The 18,651-nt window shown below is 61.0% G+C and overlaps 4 protein-coding genes across 4 annotated transcripts; 2 read left to right on the top strand and 2 right to left on the bottom strand.

Annotated features, from left to right (window-relative positions):
• Positions 1–439: 439 nt before the first annotated feature.
• On the bottom strand, positions 440–1,169 carry HRG_07210 (uncharacterized protein; the record flags this gene model as incomplete). Its single annotated transcript, XM_044865681.1, has 2 exons — positions 440–737; positions 793–1,169. 2 exons carry the CDS (start codon positions 1,167–1,169, stop codon positions 440–442), a joined length of 675 nt encoding a protein of 224 aa, XP_044719643.1.
• A 2,669-nt stretch (positions 1,170–3,838) lies between these two features.
• Positions 3,839–6,136, top strand: HRG_07209 (VrtJ; the record flags this gene model as incomplete). The annotated part of the gene is made up of 6 exons (XM_044865680.1): positions 3,839–3,983; positions 4,046–4,101; positions 4,206–4,255; positions 4,313–4,906; positions 5,349–6,005; positions 6,088–6,136. The coding sequence occupies 6 exons, from the start codon at positions 3,839–3,841 to the stop codon at positions 6,134–6,136; spliced, it is 1,551 nt and encodes a 516-aa protein (XP_044719642.1).
• A 237-nt stretch (positions 6,137–6,373) lies between these two features.
• On the top strand, positions 6,374–9,551 carry HRG_07208 (PIF1-like helicase domain-containing protein; the record flags this gene model as incomplete). Its single annotated transcript, XM_044865679.1, has 8 exons — positions 6,374–6,601; positions 6,691–6,855; positions 7,054–7,151; positions 7,222–7,283; positions 7,375–7,684; positions 8,274–8,683; positions 8,734–9,209; positions 9,291–9,551. 8 exons carry the CDS (start codon positions 6,374–6,376, stop codon positions 9,549–9,551), a joined length of 2,010 nt encoding a protein of 669 aa, XP_044719641.1.
• Positions 9,552–10,743: 1,192 nt separating this feature from the next.
• On the bottom strand, positions 10,744–15,986 carry HRG_07207 (AAA domain-containing protein; the record flags this gene model as incomplete). Its single annotated transcript, XM_044865678.1, has 8 exons — positions 10,744–11,406; positions 11,525–12,713; positions 12,807–12,901; positions 13,098–13,319; positions 13,373–13,876; positions 13,948–15,417; positions 15,483–15,733; positions 15,905–15,986. 8 exons carry the CDS (start codon positions 15,984–15,986, stop codon positions 10,744–10,746), a joined length of 4,476 nt encoding a protein of 1,491 aa, XP_044719640.1.
• Positions 15,987–18,651: the final 2,665 nt, after the last annotated feature.

The following is an 18,651-nucleotide window of genomic DNA, read 5'->3' as shown; positions in this document are numbered from 1 at the left end:
GTGTCGGATTTGGCGGGGCCTCGACTATCACAGGCGGCGACTATGGTGGAAATTTCTGGAGAAAGTCGCGGTCTCTTGGTTGGGGTTTGGTCGGGATCGGGCAATGACCGCTTTGATGTCATCATAAGGATCGACTGACCTAGATGCAGGCGGCGTGGGGAGGCGCCGCTTGGGGCGGCATTGCGTTTTTGGTAGAGGTAAACCTGGCCAACGCATCGCTATAGTCCGAGGGTTGCCGACTGAGCCCTTGGGTGTCGTCGGCAGTAGCTGTGTCGCAGAAGCCTGGTTGGACATGGCCCTGTCAAGGAAAGTCCATGTATCGGGGACGACGATGAAGATATAGTCTTGCTCGAAGGCCGGGGCATGTGTCATGATCTGGTGATCGAGTAAGCCGGCGATTTTGCCCGTGCAGGTGAGGAGAGCGTTCGGCTGGAACTGGCTATCGCGCCTCTCGGTCATCTTCTTGCATAGGAGGTCCAAGGATTGGCGTGAATGGGAAGATGACGAAAAGTTGAAAGGGATGAAAGCCCTTGAAGGGTGTTTTGCCCGGAATCCCAGGACAGATAAAGGTCGAGAGCTGGACAAAGCCGCAACAGCTCAGCTGGGTGTCGTCAAGGGCCGCAGCCGAGTTTCCATGCAGAAGGTCGCGGCCGGAACCGATGACAGGTCCCGTGAAGGAGACAATGGGTTGTATCGCTGGGAAGGCATCCGCCGAGCCGAGGGTGCGAGGGATGACTCTGTGGCCATCGTCAGAGATGGTAGTGGTGACGGAGGTCTGGAGCATACACCTACGGCTGGTAGCTGTGGTCGCGGACGATGAGAGCCGGGATGGTGTATTCTGTAATGTTGTCATCCTCCGACTCGAAGCTATCACGTCGCTCGATTTCCCACGTCAGGGCAAAGGGATGAACACGGCCGACCATAAAGAACCACTGCTCGGTCCATTCCGAGGGGATTATCTGTTGGTTGTATATGGAAATATTAAGGCTCAAGAAGATGCAGGTCGATGGATTGTCAGGATCTGACCGGATTGCTGCATACTCTGGAGTCGACAGCCATGAGGGCGTTGGAAGGAAGACCCTCGCTAGGGTTTCTGCGTTGAGCCCTTTGACACGATGCTCATTCTGGTAGGCGAACCTAGACGGGCAGCCGGGCTGGACAAAGGCCATCATGGACATGTCGGCGCCAGCATTTTCTGGCTGTCAAGAGGTTGCCGCGGGGAGGACGAGGTATCGACGTTGAGCTGGGAGGCCGACATCGTGAGAACATGGCAGATGTGGTCACCGTGGAAGTGTAAAGGAGGGGTTAGGCAGAGTAGAGGTAGGCATCCTATAAAGCAGGTTTTCTTGCTGCTCGAAAGAGGGCTCGTGGCTCGGGTCGGGGAGACTTGAGAGTCAGTGAATGCTACCTAGGTGATAGATCAGAAGCGGGGGTATGCGGGAATGAGCTGGCGAGGTTCTCGAGCAGTCTCGACCATCTGGTTCTGTGGTCGTGAGTGAAGTAGGGAGCCGGGGGTTGGAAGTTGAGTAGGGGTGATGGCTATGTTGCGAGAAGTTGGAGGTCGGCGAACGGTAAGGTTAGTGTGGGTAAGACTGCGGAGAAAGAAAGTCCAGTAGTCCCCTTCGGTGTCATCGTTGCATGGAGTAGATAGCAAAGGGGGCAATAACGAATGAGAGTGAAGGAAAGAAAGAGGTTATGGTAGTATTGCAGGACTCCCTTTTGACGGTCGTCGGTAGTTGGATGGGCATTGCGTGCGGCTGAGCGAGGCGGGTGCCGACCGTGTCGAGTCTACTATTGGGACACGGTGAAGTCGGATATATGGGTCGACCTGAGGAGGAGGATGCGAGTTGGTCACGAGAACTTTCAAGAGGGTTTGCAAGTCGAGACTCCGGTGGCTAGCGACTACAAGAGGACAGGCAGGGGTCCTGGCTATCGCTTTAGCATTAAGGCCGTTGATGCGACATTGGTGCTGGCGAGGGAGCAAATCTAGAAGGGTAGTCCGGCTGCATGAGGGACGTCATGGACATGTTATCGCCGGCAGCCTTGTGGCTGTTGCTCGACGAGGCGGATTGGCGGGTATTGATGGTGAACTGATGCGCAAGGTTGGTAGGATGGTGTTGGAAGGGCTGAAGAGTATGGTTTGAAGTGTGCGGCAGGCGGTTGTCGCGGCCATCTCCATGTGCCGGAGGTCGGCAGTGGCCAGGGATTCGCTGGAGTGCGCAAAGAGAGCACGGCGATGGAAGGGTCGCTTTGGCAAAGCCGGGGTAGCAGGTCGCACGTGGAGACCAGGCGAGGCCGGGACGGTGGACGCACATAGATAGGCATGGTAACGGGGGAATATAGAGGGGTAGTATTGCATCGCCTCGGTACCATAGGGAAGCATTTTATAGGGAAGCTATAAGGGAAGAAACGCCACGGCCATGAGGAAGTGATGGCTAGGAGCTTCCCATTCGGGAGAAGTAGCGTCGTCAACAAGCGAGACTGTCCAAGTGGAGGTGCTCCGGAGCCAAAGCTTTATAGCCTGTTGCCAATTTACGGCAGTCGACGTCGAGGAGGCAGCAGCATGGCGGACAGTCCTGCAGTGAAGTTAAGCGAGGCGGTTGCTCACCCTGAAGCCTGTTCGTTGTCAGTCGGGGATGGAGAAGAGGTGAGAACGTGAGCGGGTCGGGTTCGGGGCTCGGAGATGGTGCGACAGGAGCCGGTGTAGATGTGGTGGCAGCTTCTGAGAGGGGCCGCAGAGCACGGGGGGAGAGCCTGGGACGGTTACGAAGATACGAATCACGGGCGAATGCGGCATCAACGTTCCGGCCGATTCAGCCTAGAAACCTGTGGTTGAAGACACCGCATGGAGACAGCACGCAGAAGCAATTGCGAGGTCGTTGCCGAGAAGACCGCCGCGAGGCGGTTTGCGGTCAAACAGAGCACGGAAGTTCCATAATATGGTTAGCAGCGGAAGTTCCGCGCAACATCAGTCACCGGGTCAGCTTCCGAGGCCCCTGTTGCCTAGGGAACGTGGAGATATGGGGTAGCGGACTCTGATCGTCCGCTCCTCATCGGCACTTTCTGCCTCAGGAGGAGATCCTGAAGATGAGGAGCAACGTGTTACGGCGGCGGCGGGCGATGTCCCGAGTGTTCATTCGAAGGAGGTACCGAAGCTTCGATCCATCCAGCCTAGGGAACCGGTATTCGACAACAGAGAAAACGGGCAATTAGCAGCAGCGATTGCGTCTGGTTTGCCCAAGCGCCGTCGGGGACGGAGTTGGCGGGTAAAGGAGTACCAGGCCGCAGGGGTGTCTCCAACGCAGCAGGTACGGCGCAGCATCCGGGGCCGTCTCCTGTGGGGTGGGCGACGCCGCGGCAGAGCCAGCGGACGCTTCGCTGAGCGGGCGGAGGCTGCAGCAAAGGGAGGTGGGCGGCTCATCGCGGGTGGCGGCTGGGAGCCCGTGCAGTTTGATCGGCAGCAAGAACGAGGAGAGTGCTGGAAAGGGCAAGGACTGAGGTCAAGGTTCGGCGTGGAAAACGTTCGCCAGCACGGCCCGGTGCCTGTCCAGTGCAAAGGGCCGGATGGCGTGTCGGGGATGCGCACGTAGTCGGGCAGTCGTCGCCAAAGCTGCCGCATCCGACGGCTTGCGAAGAAGCGAATCAGCCACGGAGAGAAGAAATCATGGATCGGAGGCGGCCCCGGAGGCGGCCCCGGAGGCAGAAGAGAAAACGTCTTCCTGGTCCGGACGAGCGCCCGAGAAAACAGATTCGGAGTGGAATCGGAAGGCAGAGGAGTCGGGAGCTGCGGGCCGAAGACCTGGCGAGTGTGCTGCGTTTTTTGGAGGAAGACTTCGCCATGAAGGAGAGGCTGTCTAACGATCAGACGTGGTGTACGCCAATACCGCACGACAGGAAGGTGTCGACGGTGCGGGATTTTTATCAGGCGTTCCACGATGCGAGCACGTTGCCGATACGGACCTGCATGATGTGCTACCGCAAGCGTACGAGAAAAGAGCTGAGGGAGATCAGATGGGATCAATGGCTGTCAAGCTGCGTGCCAGAGGGCGGCCGCTCACCATTTTCATGCCGGAGCTGCTTTCCGAAGGCGAGCCCGTGTCGGTGTGTGCGGGTGTGCCCGATGCCTGGCGCGCGGGAGTCTGTCGCCGGCGGTCCATCTTCACACTCGCCTTGGCTGTGAGCACATGTTCCCTGACGAGCTCAAGGGACTCACGCTGGTCGAAGAGAAGCTCGTCTCGCTCAACTCCTGCTATGGGTTTGTCACGAGATATAGCATTCCGGGCGGGCAGAGGCAGGCCGTGAGGTATCCGAGGCACGTCAAGGGCCACATCACAGTGTTTCCCAACAACGTGCAGGAGCTGGCGACCAGGTGCTCCCGCACCCCTTTGCAAGCACTGGACGAGATCCACGTTTCGTGGCAGGGCGTGGAGAAGCCGGCACCGAGCGACCTGTCGAGTCTCTTGTCGGTGAGGCGGCGGGTCGTCGAGAGGGCTCTTGTTTGGCTGAAGAGGAGCAACCCCCACTACGCCGAGATCGAGATCGACGTGGCGGAGATGGAGAGTTGGGGAGACCCGATAGACGGGGTGCCGGCCTTGGTGTATGATCGCATGGAGCGGAACGAGCCGTCCGCATGGGAGAAAACGCGGACGGCGCACGTTGTGCCGCCCACGGAGCGCGCCATGGACGACGAGGGGTCGGTGGAGATCGAGGAACTCTTCGCTCTGCTCAACCAAAGGCAGGAAACGGGAGGCGAGGCTGAAGGGCACGGGCCCAACGAAGAAGGCGCGGGTCGTGATGGAGTTGGTGCTAGCCCCGATCAGAACGTTCGACCAATCAACGAGGTGACGTCTTCCGGCATGTTTGGGCTGGACGGACCGCCAGACGTGGCGGATGTCGAGAAGCTGCGGTTTGCCTGTGACGCTGTTGGCGCAGGTGCCGACGACGGCCGCGCGGGCCGAGAACGTGGGTCGGATCCTCGGTGGGGTCGAGGGCGTGGCGACGATGGCAGTGAGCCATACATTCGAGTCTCGCGGGGATGAGTTTGCCGACACCTTTGAGACGGCCTTCTTCGCCAGAACGTTCCCGACCCTGTTCCCATTTGGCGTTGGGGACCAAGGCTGGCCGAAGAGGCCATAGCCGAGGCGGGAAGGCCCTACCAACTTGCGAGGCACCGGTAGAGCTGCTGAGGCAGGGGCGGCAGCGGGAGACATCGTATCCTCCCGAAGCTTGAACCTCCGGATTTGGGCCGACATCGTGCTCCGGCGCCATGGTGGCCGGTTTGCGTTGCACCACATATTTGCATTTCTCGTCTTCAACATGGGGGTGCGGTCGAGGAACCGCCGCGTCAGCATGCTGAGTGTGGCGAGGAAGGACTTCGGCAAGGTCGAGCGCGTTGCCCGCTCGATGACCGCGCAAAGGTTAGCGGCGGCGAGGGTCGAGTTGGAGAGCTCGGGCAAGACGACCGATGAGGGCGTGAAGGAGCTTCTCAGGAGCCTCTCGCTGTACGGCCACCGGCAACCCATGTCGAGAGAGGTTCGGCTCAATATGCGGCGGAAAATCCAGTCGCTCATCGTTGGCTACGGCGTTCCGGCCATCTGGTTCACCATCAACCCAAACGACATTACGAACCCGGTGAAGCTGCGACTGGCGGCATATCGGACACGCGATCCCGGCGCGGCCGAGGAGTTCCTAGAAGGCCTTGGGAGTGCGTACAAGCGGACAAGGCTGGCCATGTCCGATCCGATGAGCGCCGCCGTATTCTTCCACCGGGAGATGAAGCTGTTCTTCGATCATTACGTGAAGGTCGGAGAAGAGTCGGTATTCGGGCGCATCGGCAAGTACTATGGCGCTGTGGAGACCAACGAACGAGGGCGCTTCATGTTCACGGCTTGCTCTGGTTGCACGGAAACGCGCATCTCAGCTCGATGCTTGCCGACATCCACGGGGAGGATCAGGCGGCGTATCGCGAGCGAATCATACGATACGTCGATAGTGTCTTCTCCGAGGTAAGAATAGCTAAGACGTGTCACTGAGAACCTGAATTGCTCGTCCGATGGACAAACGGGGCCAGGCTGACGTGCAAGATAGGATCTGGATCAGGAAGGGTTCTGCGCCGTGCAAGCGGAGCGATCTGTGACGTCCGATATTTCCTCCTGCTGGACAACACCGAGCAGTTTTCGGCCGCATTTGACGAGGAGGCCAACTTCTGTGCCGGCGCTACACAGGTTCACACGCATAGCCCGACCTGTGTCAAGTATTCCTTGGGCAAAGGAGCGCGGAAAGGAATCCATGCCGGTTTAAGTCTCCATGGAGGTTGGTCGACAAGACCGCCATCACGGCAGACGGGGTGTTGCAGATCCGGAGGACTCACAGCATGGTCAATCGATGGAACAAGGCTATCGCTGTTGGGCTCCGGCACAACCACGACATTTCCTTCATTGCGACGCAGCGCAAGACCATGGCCCTTATGTATTATGTCACGAACTACGCGACGAAGGTGGAGGACCCGGTGTGGAAGCGTGTGGCGGCCGCGGCCGATCTCCTGGCCGCCTCAACGGGTGACGGCACGGCCAACGGAGGACAGGACGACGGTGGAGGTGCTGTTGGCGATGACGCCGCCAAGGGAACAGGACGCGACAGTTCTTGATGAGGGTGGCGAATCGTGTGTTCACGGAGCGTCCGCTATCTCAGGTCGAGGTCGTCGCTCATCTTCTTGGATATCCGGCCGAGTTCACCAACAGCAGCGCCTGGGCGTACCTGAACACATCTCTGCTGTACTGGGAAGTCTTTCGACGGTGGCCGTATCTCCGACGAGCAAGTGGCGCGGCGGCCATAGATGATACTCTGGATGAGTCGGTCGTTGTCGAAGAAGCAGGCCTGAGGATCTCCCACGTTGAGGCGTACCAGCACCGGGGAGAGCTCCTGCGAGGGCTATGCTTATACGACTACATATCGGTCGTTAGACTAAAACGCACCAGTAAGGATGAGAGCTGTGCGGCCTGGGGGGAGGTGCCCTTCGAGGATGGATGGGCGCCAGGGAGACGCTGGGTCCAGGTGCTCAGGCGGCCGGGCAAGCATGCTACCGTCTGCCTCGATGGCTACCTGAGCAAGGACTTCGGCCACAACGACGACGAGGAGTCGTGCCACCGGAGGTGTGTATAGCAACCGCCCTGCCGGCAGGCATCATCAGAGTGGCTAACCTCCCCCCCCTCCCCCTTAAAGGGCAGCCGTGCAGCATCTTGCGCTATTTGTGCCGTGGGAGTCCTTTCTGTGCGAAGAAACAGGTGAGATCAATAGCATCTGGGAGCGGGCGCGAGACGCTGGCCCCGAGAATATCATGTCTCGTCGACAACGTGCAGCTGCTTCGACGATCAGCCGAAGACGCAAAGCGCGACGCCAAGCAATGGGCGGCCTCATCCGGCGATGGCGATTCCACGGTCGCCCACGTCGAGGAGGGCGAGACAGGCGAGGCGGGCGCAGAATTTGCAGCGACGTATCGGTCCAACAACATCGGAGACGCAACGCGCCTGATCGACGTCGTCCGAGGCGCAGTGGGCACGAATCAGGTGACGGCCAAGTCGCCGGAGCTCATGGCAATGATGCGGCAGCTCTGTCGATTCCAGCAATCGGCGCTCTGCTCAACGGCCGAGCTCGAGGCCATCGCGATTCCCGAACAAGGGTTGAGGTGCATAAGCATGCCAGGGCGGGTATTTTCCGGGCCGCACTACCGCCGCAGGATCAGGTCAAGGCTATCAAGTCGCAGCAGATAAGTGCGTCGAGGAAAGGGAGAGAATGATCCAAGGCGTACAAACCACAGTCGCAGTCCGGGAAAGCGATCGCCGAGCTGCGTTGCGGAGGGTGATGACCGGCTTCGGGAGGACGACGTCGAAATGACGACAGCCGACTCCGACGAGACGGCTAGCGACGCAGAAGCGGGAATGCGCGTCCAGCTTGGCCCATCGACCTCCTTCTTCGCGGCGGGCAAGGAGTTGTCAACACGGCTAACGCTGAACAAGAGGCAGTCGATCGCTTTCCTAATAATATGCCGCCAGCTCGATTTGATGCGACAAACGAATAGGGCGATGCCGGCCAGCTCTGCCAGTTCGTCGGCGGCGAGGGGGCACCGGCAAGTCGCGGATCATTGGGGCACTCGTCGAGCTGTTCAGTGGGAAGAGCCTTTCGAATCGTCTGCTGATCACGGCGACGTCAGGACTGCCGCGGCGCAGATCAACGGCATCACGATCCACCCGCCTGCGGGTTCACTAAAGACCAAGGGCGGGCGGCGCGAACACAGCCAAGGACCTTGACGGGGTGCGGCTGGCAAAACGGGCGGAGCGGTTCATCCACGGCCAGTCTCGGATGGACTGGCAGGAGAAGGACGTGCTTGTCATCGACGAGGTGAGCATGCTCGGAGCGCGGACGCTGCACGCCATAAACGAGCGACTCTGTCGGCTTCGCGGATCGCAGAAAGATTTCGGGGGGATCCCCATCGTCCTCTTCTGCGGAGACTTTCAGCAGTTCCGGCCGGTCCAAGAGAGGTCGATCGTCCTGCCGAGCGCGGCCATCTCGTGGGACGTAGACAACTCGTTCAAGGCCGAGCAGCGGCACCAGCACGACAAAGCGCACGCGCTGTGGAAGAGATTCACGACGGTCGTCATGTTGAACGAGCAAATGCGCGCCGCCGGTGATCCGGAATTGCAGGGGCTGCTGAAGCGGATCCGGCAGGGTGTGCAGGACCGCACGGATCTGGACCTCCTCAACTCAGGTGCTACCGCGAGGGCAGGCGGATCCCTTGGGAGACTGGCATCACCGTGGTGACGCCGCTGAACAGGAATCGGTGGAACCTAAACATGGAGGCAAGCTTGGCGTTCCGGGTCCAGCAGCGGTCGACGATGCGCATCTTCATCTCCGAGCACAAGTGGAAGGAGGGCCTGCCGACCGAGGAAGAAGCGATCATGGTACTCAATCAAGGCGACGATAGCGCGATCCCCGTGCCGGCCGTCTTCATGTTCGTGGCCGGGATGCCGGTCGTCGTGAACCACAACACCCATCAGGGGCTGAAGCTGGTGAACGGCGCCGGCTACTCGGCGGTGGAGGTCATTGTCGACAAGGCGTCCCCAGGGCATCGAATCTCGTCCGACATGACGATCCACTTCGGGCCGCCGGCGGGGATATTACTGGAATCGGCGACGACAAAGGACCTCCACTTCGTCGGGATGCCGCCGGGCACGATCTTGTTAACGCCGATGAGCGTCAGGATACACTGCCAACGAAAGCGGCCGTGGCAGCAGAACGACGTCAGCCGGAAGGGATTGCCGTGCGCAGCAGCCTTCGCCTGCACGGACTACAAGGTGCAGGGCAGAACGCAGAGCGCGTGGCCCTGGAGCTGCGGGGACACGGACGACGAAAGTCGATGGAAGGGCCGTGCCCTCGCAATGCGACCCGTACAGCTTATATGTGCAGCTATCGCGCTGTCGAACGCTAGACGGCATCACGCTCGTGTCCAAGGTGCGGGAGAGACTTGGTGGGCAACCGAGTCCCCGAAGAGATGACCGCCGCGCAGGCCAGGCTGGAGGTGCTAAGCGAGAGGACTGTCGAGGAAGCTTTGCGTCGGTCGGATGGCGACGCTGAAGAGTCAAGGAGAGTTGTCAGGGTGAGGTGACGAGGGGAGAAGACGGAGGAGCGCCGGCGGGCAAGAAGACAAGGGCACTGGGCAGCAGCGATCAACGAGGGGCGACTTTTAGACTTGAAGGAAGAACCCGCTAGAAAGGCATGAACGAAAAGGGCAAAGACAAAAGACGCAAGTTTTAGACACAATAAGAAAACCGGCGGACGAAAGGAAAAAGGTTGGCATTGGCATTGGCATTGGCAAGGGGGTAAACAGGAGTATGCCTTGAGGAACGAAAGGATTTCTATGCCGCGCTTTTTTGCCCCCCGAATCCGCGCCTCTGATTCGCTAGCTTTCTCGGCTTCCCGTTGGCTAGAAAAATTGCCTCTTTCGTCTTGAACGATTGCTTTTCGGTTGGCCTACAAGTTTGCCCCTGTTTTCCCCCTCTTTGTGTCCTTTTTCATCCCGCTTTCCTGTTGGCCATATATGAAAGTCGTCGCCTCTCCCCCCCCCTTTTTTTTCTCGTCTTAGTCACTCTTTTTTATTTACGTCAGCTGTTCCCACTGTTCCCGCTCCCGCTCAAATTGCGCTTTCCGATTAGCCAGACAATTGCACCGTTTCCGCGTCTAACGTCCGATGTCATTTCATTCATATTTGTGCCTGTCGAAGGGTTCACTATTCCTACGCGTATTCGAAGTCGTCGCCGAGCCAGCGCAGCGCCTCCGACGGTTCTGTCACTCAGTTCCTCGAGCCTCGCTTGTGCGGCCGTCATCTCCCGGGGACCCGGTTTCCCGAAGTCTCTCTCGCACCTCCGATATGAGCATGATGCCGTCTAGCGTCGGACACCGCGATAGCTGCACGTATAGGCTGTAAGGGTCGCACTGCGAGGGGACGGCACGTCCACCGACGTTTGTCGTCCTCGTCCTCGCAGCTCGAGCGCGACACGCTCGAGCGTCCCGCCCTGCACCTTATAATCGGTGCACGCGAAGGCCGCGGCGCACGGCAGGCCCTTGCGGGTGACCTCCTTCTGCTGCCACGGTCGCTTCCGGTGACACTGGATCCTGACGCTCATAGGCGTCAGCAGGATCGTGCCGGGCGGCATCCCGACGAAGTGGAAGTCCTTAGTCGTCTCCGACCTAGTATGATCGCCGCCGGCGGCCGAAGTGGATCGCCATATCGGCCGAGATGCGATGCGCCGGGTGCACCTTGTCGACGATGACCTCGGCCGCCGTGTAGCTGGCGCCGTTCACCAGCTTCAGCCCCTGGTGGGTGTTGTGGTTCACGACGACCGGCATCCCGGCCACAAACATAAAGACGCCCGGCACTGGGGTCGCGCTGTCGTCGCCCTGGTTTAGCATCATGATGGCCTCTTCCTCGGTCGGCAGCCCCTCCTTCCACTTATGCTCGGAGATGAAGATGCGTATCGTCAAACGTCGTTGCATCTGGAATGCTAAGCTCGCCTCCATGTTGAGATTCCACCGGTTCCTATTTAGCGGCGTGACCACGGTGATGCCTGTCTCCCACGGGATTCGCCTGCCTTCCCGGTAGCATCTTGAGTTAAGGAGGTCTAGGTCGGTGTGATCCTGCACGCCCAGTCGGATCCGCTTTAGCAGCCTCTGCAGCTCCGGGTCGCCGGCGGCGCGCATCTGCTCGTCCAGCATGACGACAGTGGTGAACCGCTTCCACAGCGCGTGCGCCTTGTCGTGCTGGTGGCGCTGCTCGGCCCTGAACGAGTAGTCCTCGTCCCACGAGACGGCCGAGCTCGGCAGTAGGATCGACCTTTCCTGGACCGGGCGGAACTGGTGGAAGTCCCCGCAGAAGAGGACGATGGGGATCCGCCGAAGTCCCGCTGCGACCCCGCAGCTGGCAGAGCCGCTCGTTGACGGCGTGCAGCGTGCGCGCGCCGAGCATGCTTACCTCGTCGATGACGAGCACCTCCTTGTCCTGCCAGTCCATGCGGGACTCGCCGTCGACGAACCGCTCCGCCTGCCTCGGCAGCCGTACGCCGTCGACCTCCCTCGCCGTGTTCGCGCCCGGCCCTTGGTCCTTGGTGAAGCCGCAGGCGGAGTGGATGGTGATACCGTTGACCCGGGCCGCCGCGGTCCCCGACGTCGCCGTGATCAGCAGCCGGCTCGAGATGCCCTTAGCGGCAAAGAGGCCGACGAGTGCTTCGATGACGCGCGACTTGCCGGTACCGCCCTCGCCGCCGACGAACTGACAGAGCTGGCTGACGTCGCCCCCTCCGTCTCCTCGCCGCATCAAGTCAAGGTGGCGGCATATTATGGACAAGGCGATGGCCTGTTTCCTGTTTAGCGTCAAGCGTCTCGTCAAGCCTTTTCCGGCCTCGAGGAACGAGGTCGACGGGCCGAGGCGGACTTCCATGCCGGCCTCGGCGTTACCCGCCGTCTCCTCGGCTTCCGCCGCCGTTATCTGCACGCCTTCCTCGCCGAAGCCGGTCAGCACACTCCGCTCCGCCGCGCCACGATCGGTGCCGTGGGCCGTGGCCATGCTTTGTATACCCTGTATCATCTTCACCCTCTCCCTCGAGGCGCTCGTCTGCTGCGACTTGATGGCCTTGACCTGGTCCTGCGGCGGCACCGCGGCCCCGGAAAAGACCCGCCCCGGCAAGTCGATGCGCCTCCCGCCCCGTTCCCTGACGATGGAGGCCTCGAGCTCGGCGGTCGAGGCCAGCGCTGACTGCTGGAAGCGGCACAGCTGCTGTATCATACCCGAGAGCTCGCGCGATCCCGCCGTGATCTGGTTCGCCCGGCCGCGCTTCGGACGACGTCGATTAGTCGCGTTGCCTTTCCGACGTTGTCGGCCTGGTACGCCGAGGCCGCGTCGTCGTCCCCGGGTGTCGCCCCCTCCTCCCCTCCCCGCCTCGCCGAGAGCGCCGGCGCAATCCCCGGCGCCGCCCGAGGCCGCCCACTGCTTGGCGTCTCGCCTCGCGTCCTCGGCGGACCGCCGGAGCAGTTGAACGTTGTCGACGAGGCACGAGATTCTCGGCGGAAGCAGCTCGCGCCCGCCTCCATATCTCATTGATGTCCCCTTCTTCTTCGCCGAGAAAGGCCACGGCACAAATAGCGCAAGATGCTGGACGGCAGCCCTGCGACGGCACAATAAGTGTAAGTCAGCCAGCCCCCCGCGGCGTCGCAACCCCCCCTCTCTTCACTCGGCCACTTTGCCCGCCCGCACTTACCTGCGATGAGCCGATTCCTCGTCGTCCTGCTCGAAATCCTTGCTTAGGTAGCCGTCGAGGCAGACGACGGCGTACTTTCCCGGCCGCCTTAGCACCTGGACCCAGTCTTTACCGGCCACCCAGCCGCTCTCGAACGGCACCTCCCCAGCCGCCGGAGCAGCCGGCCTTGCCGACGCGTTGGAGCCTGACGAGCGAAACATAGTCGTATAGGCACAAGCCTCGTAGGACATGTCCGCGATGATGATAGGCCTCGGCGAAACTGATCCTCTCGCCTGCTTGTTCGACGACGACCGACTCGTCCGCGACGGACACGTCTTCGACCGCCGCGGTGCCGCTCTGCTGCCGAAGGTGTCGCCAGAGCCTCGAGACGTGCCAGTATAGCACCGACACGTTCAGGTACGCCCAGGCGCTGCTTCCCGAGAACTCGCTCGGGTGTCCCAGCAGATGGGCGACGACCTCGACTTGCGACAGCGCCCGCTCCGTGAACACCCGATTCGCCACTCTCGCGAGAAACTGCCGCGTCTTGTTTTCCTTCCATCGCCGTCGCCGACGACGCCGCTACTTACGTCATCCCCGGCACCCGGCTGACTACCGGCCGACACGACGGGCAGCAGTTCGGCGGCGGCGGCGACGCGCTTCCACGTCGGGTCCTCCACCTTAGTCGCGTAATTGGTCACGTAGTAGACGAGCGCCATGGTCTTCCGCTGCGTCGCTATAAAGGAAATGTCGTGGTTGTGACGGAGCCCGACGGCGATGGCCTTGTTCCACCGGTTCACCATGGGATGTGTTCTGCGGATCCGCAGCACGCCGTCCGCTGACAGGGTCGTCTCCTCGACCCGCTCCCACGGTGCCTTAAAGCGACAGAGGTCGGCGCCCTTCCGCCCCTTGCTGCCGAGGGAGTACTTGACGCATGTCGGGCTGTGGGTATGGATCTGGGTCGCGCCGGCGCAGAAGTTGGCTTCCTCCTCGAACGAGGCCGAGAACTGATCGGCCCTGTTCAGCAGGGACGAGATATCGGACGTCACCGAACGCTCTGCCTCGACGGCGCAGAACCCTTCCTGGTCCAGGTCCTAGTTTCCCCGCGTCAGCCCGCGTCCTCTTCTCCCACGACTATTTCGTACGACGCCCCGCCGTTCCTTACCTCGCTGAAGACACTATCGACGTAGCGGACGATTCGCTCGCGGTATGCCGCTTGTTCCCCGCCGTCTGAGTCGGCAAGCATCGAGCTGAGGTGGGCGTTTCCTCGAGCCAGAGCAGCCCGTGCACGTGGAGGAGCCTCGCTCGTTCGTTTCACGGCGCCATAATACTGGCTGACGCGGCCGAAGACCGACTCCCCCCCGGCATTGACGTAATGCTCGAAGAACAGCGTCATCTCGCGGTGGAAGAAGACGGCCGAGCTCATCGGGTCGGACACGGACAGCCGCACACGTTTGAACGCCTTATCGAGGCTTCGTAGGAACTCCTCGGCCGCTTCGGGGTCGCGCGCGCGGTACGCTGCTAGTCGGAGCTTTACCGGATTCGTGATGTCGTTTGGGTTGATCGTGAACCAGATGGCGGGCACGCCGTAACGGACGATGAGCGCCAGGATCCTATGCCGCATCCCGAGACGGACCTCCCTCGACATGGGCTGACGATACCCATACAGCGAAAGGCTCCTGAGCAGCTCCTTCACCGCATCATCGGTCGTCTTGCCTGTGCTCTCTAGCTCGGCCCTGGCCGCCGCCAATCCGTCCGCGGTTAGCGACCGTACGATGCGCTCCACCTTGCGGAAGTTCTTCCTCGTCACGCTTAGCATGCTGACGCGGCGGTTCCTCGACCGCACGCCTATATTAAAGACGAGGAAGGCGAAGATGTGGTGCGTCGCGAACCGGCCACCGTGGCGTCGTAACACCGTGTCGGCCCAGGTCCGAAGGCTCATGTTCCGAGACGACACGAGCTCTCGCGTCGCGGCCTCCCGCTCGCGTATGTCGGCGGTGCCTCTGCCTAGTTGTACGGCTGCTTCTTCGACCGGTCGCGGCCCTCCGACGCCAAATGGCAACAGCGTGGGAAAGGTCTTCGCGAAAAAGGAGGCTTCGAACGAGTCGGCGAAGTCATCGCCGCGGCGAACGCCTATATACGGTTCGGAACCATCGGCGTGCCCTGGCTGCCCCCTTGCCGAGGTTTCCACCCACGTCCTCGGACCCGCGCCGCCGTCGTCGCCCGCCCCTTCGCGGACGGCATCACATGCGAAGCGCAATTTATCCACGTCGGCGACGTCGGGCGGCCCGTCTAACGCAAACATTCCCGACGAGGTTACCTCGTTGATCGTCTCCGCATCGTGATTAGCCTCGTCGCCGCTCTGACCACGCGCCTCGTCTACCTCGATTGACTCTGGCTCGTCGTCCTCGAGAATCGTCGCGCTTCCTCCCCCTTGGTTGAGCAGAGACAGGACTTCTTCGATCTCTACCGCGCCCTCGTCGTCCATGGCCCGCTCCGTGGGCGGCACGATATGCGCCGTCCGCGTCTTCTCCCATGCCGACGGCTCGTTCCGCTCCAGGCGCCCGTACACCGACGGCGGCACCCCGTGGGCCGACTCTCCCCAGCTCTCCATCTCAGCCGCGTCGATCTCGATCTCGGCATAGTGTGGGTTTTTCTCTTCAGCCAAACAAGAGCCCTCTCGACAACGCGCCGCCTCACAGACAAGAGACTCGATAGGTCGCTCGGTGTCGGCTTTACCGCCCCCTGCCACGAGATGTGGATCTCGTCCATCACCTGCAGGAGAGGGTGCGGCAGCACTTTCGTCACCAATTCTTGTACATTGTTCGGAAACACCGTGATGTGGCCCTTGACGTGCTTGGGGTACCTCAGCGTCTGCTTCTGGCCGCCCGGGACGCTATACCTCGTGACGAACCCGTAACACGAGTTTAGCGCAATCAGCTTCTCCTCCACTGGCGTGAGCCTTGAGCTCATCAGGAGCATATGCTCACAACCGAGGCGACAATGAAGTTGGGCCGCCGGCGACAGCACCCCACGCGCCAGCCCTCGATGACACTCCGCGCAGACCACGATAGACTCGCCCTCACGGAAGCAACTCCGACACGCGAACGGCGAGCCCTCACCCTTAGGGACGGGGCTCGACAGCCACCGATCCCACGGCATCTCCTTAAGCTCCGTCCTCGAACGCTTGCGGTAGCACAGCATACATGCCCGTATCGGCAAGGTGGCCGCATCGTGGAACGCCCGATAAAAACTTCGCACCGTCGATACCTTCCTCTCATGCGGCACTGGTGTGCACCAAGTCTGCTCCTTGGACAGCCTCTCCTTGGCGGCAAATTCGTCTTCCAGGTAACGTAGGACGCTGGCTAGATCTTCCGCCTGTAGCTCACTTCTCCTCTGCCTCCGACGGCCGCCTCGAATACGTTTCCTGGCAGCTCGTCTCGGTCGGGCTCGCCGATCCTCTTTCTCTGCTCCACGGACTCCGAAGATCTCGCTACCGCCTCGACTCGCCTCGGCCGATCCTCCTCTCCCACCGCTGCCCCGCGTGGTGGTCGTGGTAGCAACCGTCCGGGTGATTGTGTATCTCCGGCTCCATCTCCCGGCTCTTTAGGCTCGACTGGCTGAACGAGGGCTTCCTGACGGCCGTGGACGAAATCCCGACCGCCCCTGCCGGCCGATCCTGCCCTGCCAGGCGTGACGGCCGTGGTAATAACCGCCCGGATGACTGCAGATCTCCTGCTCTGTCTCCTATCGCTTTCGCTTGAATTGGCCGGGCGACGGTGGGTTGCGGCGAGTGCTGGCTTACATTCTCTAGCCGAAATCTTGTTAAACATCGCGCTTGCCCTCCCTTTGAAGAAGCACCATGGACGCGCGTCCTATTATCCCGCGGCCGACTGCCTCGCCGGCTTCCTAGAGGCGTCGCTCTTTCGACTGCTTCTACCCGCTCTCTTCGTGAACCCTCCTCGGACGCCGGCGCCTGCTTCGCCTGGATAGGCCGGAACCTAGGTGCCGGGTCCGCTTGACTTTCGTCGCCCAACACCCGCTTCGGTCCTTCGTCCGTACGCCTCTCACGCACATTTATCGGTGTCGAGCGTCGCGCTCGCCCTCCCTTCAAGGCGGCGCCATTCACGTGCATCGCCTTTTCCCGCAGCCCACCACCTGGCCGACTTCCCTAGGCAACGCTCTTTCAATGCATCCCCTTGTTCTCTTCGTGAGATCTCCTCGGCCGCCAGCGCCTGCTTCGCCTCGATAGGCCGGACACTGTCGACCGTTGCCGGCCGACCTTTCCTTCCCGGGCTGCTAGAGTATCCTCGCTCCCCTTCTGCCTCGTCCGCGCCCTATCGTTCCGCTTTCCAGACGTGCCGATCTGCACGCCCTCCGCGATCCCGGCGTGTGATAATCCGGCCTCCTCAGGGGGGGCAGGCGCAGCTCCCGGCGCACTCTCCATCTCTTTGGGTCGGATGGGCCTTGGCGAATGCTGGCTCCCGCCTTCCAATCGAAATCTCATAAGAGCAGGCGCAGGTCCGGCCGTATTCTCCATCTCTTTGGGTCGGATGGGCCTTGGCGAATGCTGGCTCCCGCCTTCCAATCGAAATCTCATAAGAGCAGGCGCAGGTCCGGCCGTATTCTCCATCTCTTTGGATCGGATGGGCCTTGGCGAATGCTGGCTCCCGCCTTCCAGCCGAAATCTCATCACCGTTATCGGTCTTCCAACCCGGCGTTTTCCCCCCACACCACCTGTCCGCTCGACGAGACCTTTCGGCCTCGTCAGTTCGCTACCGCTGGGTCGCCTAACCGTCTCAGAGCCACTTACGGCCACGCCGGACCATCTCCCACTGTCTAGGCCGTCTTCTCGCCCGACTAAGGCTTCCGGAGGACATGGTGCTTCCAGACCTACCGTGGTCGCTGCCCTCCTCTCATCATCCCCAGCCCTCCCCTCCTTGGGCAAGAGGTGCCGGTAGGTGATCGGGTCGTTACCCTCGCGCTGCAACACACCGCCGACGGACGGCACAAGACTCCCTCCACACGGCTTCGCACCCAACCCTTGCATGGCAACGTCCGTCTCCATGCTCACTAGCTTATCATCACCCACGTTTATCGGTGCTGAAAGTCGTGATGGGGCCGCCTTCGAAATGCCATCGTTCAATACTGATTTTCCTTTGGCCGCCGACCGCCTCGCCGGCTTCTCTTGGGCAACGCTCTTTAAGCGCTTCCGCTTGTTCTCCTCGCGAGACCTCCTCGACCAGCCCCTGCTTGGCCATGATGGGCCGAAACCTGGATGCCACGTTTGCCTGTCTCTTATATCCCGACACCCGCTTTAGCGAATCATCCATTGCGCTCAATCTCGCCGCAGCGACATTTCTCGTCGCAGCAACGGCCGCTGCTCCCATCACCATTTCACCTTCTCCCTCTACCGACCGAACCTCGCAGCGAGAACTCTCTCCCATGTCGATGCTATCTTAACGCCGCGGCTCTGCACACGGATGATGGACCATAAAAGTTTGCCCCCGGATCTTTCTTCAATATTATCTCGCCTCCTAACAATAATGGTCCGCCGTGTTGGCGTTTTTCCTACCAATCCCTTCCTATAACTAAACCCTGTGATCTTTTTAGCACTGAGCCGACGCGGCAATGCTTATCCGCGAGAGCCCCCCCCCTTTCTCCCCCCTTCACCACCCTACCACCGTCCGTCCATCCTTTCCGGACGGCCTCGACCAGCCCATGCATAGGAATACACACCGCAACTCCATCTAAGGCCGCCTTCTACTACTCTGCTCTCCTCCGCATCTTCCGAATCTGTCGTTGCAGGTATGCGTTTCAAGGAACATCAAATTAGACTTTCTTTTCTTCGCTACCTATGCTGCAACGG

This window comes from Hirsutella rhossiliensis (genome assembly GCF_020360975.1).
Source record: "Hirsutella rhossiliensis strain HR02 chromosome Unknown scaffold00007, whole genome shotgun sequence".
NCBI lineage: Eukaryota > Fungi > Ascomycota > Sordariomycetes > Hypocreales > Ophiocordycipitaceae > Hirsutella > Hirsutella rhossiliensis.
The sequence above is the reverse complement of the archived record's forward strand: the minus strand, read 5'-3'. Positions and strand labels throughout refer to the sequence as shown.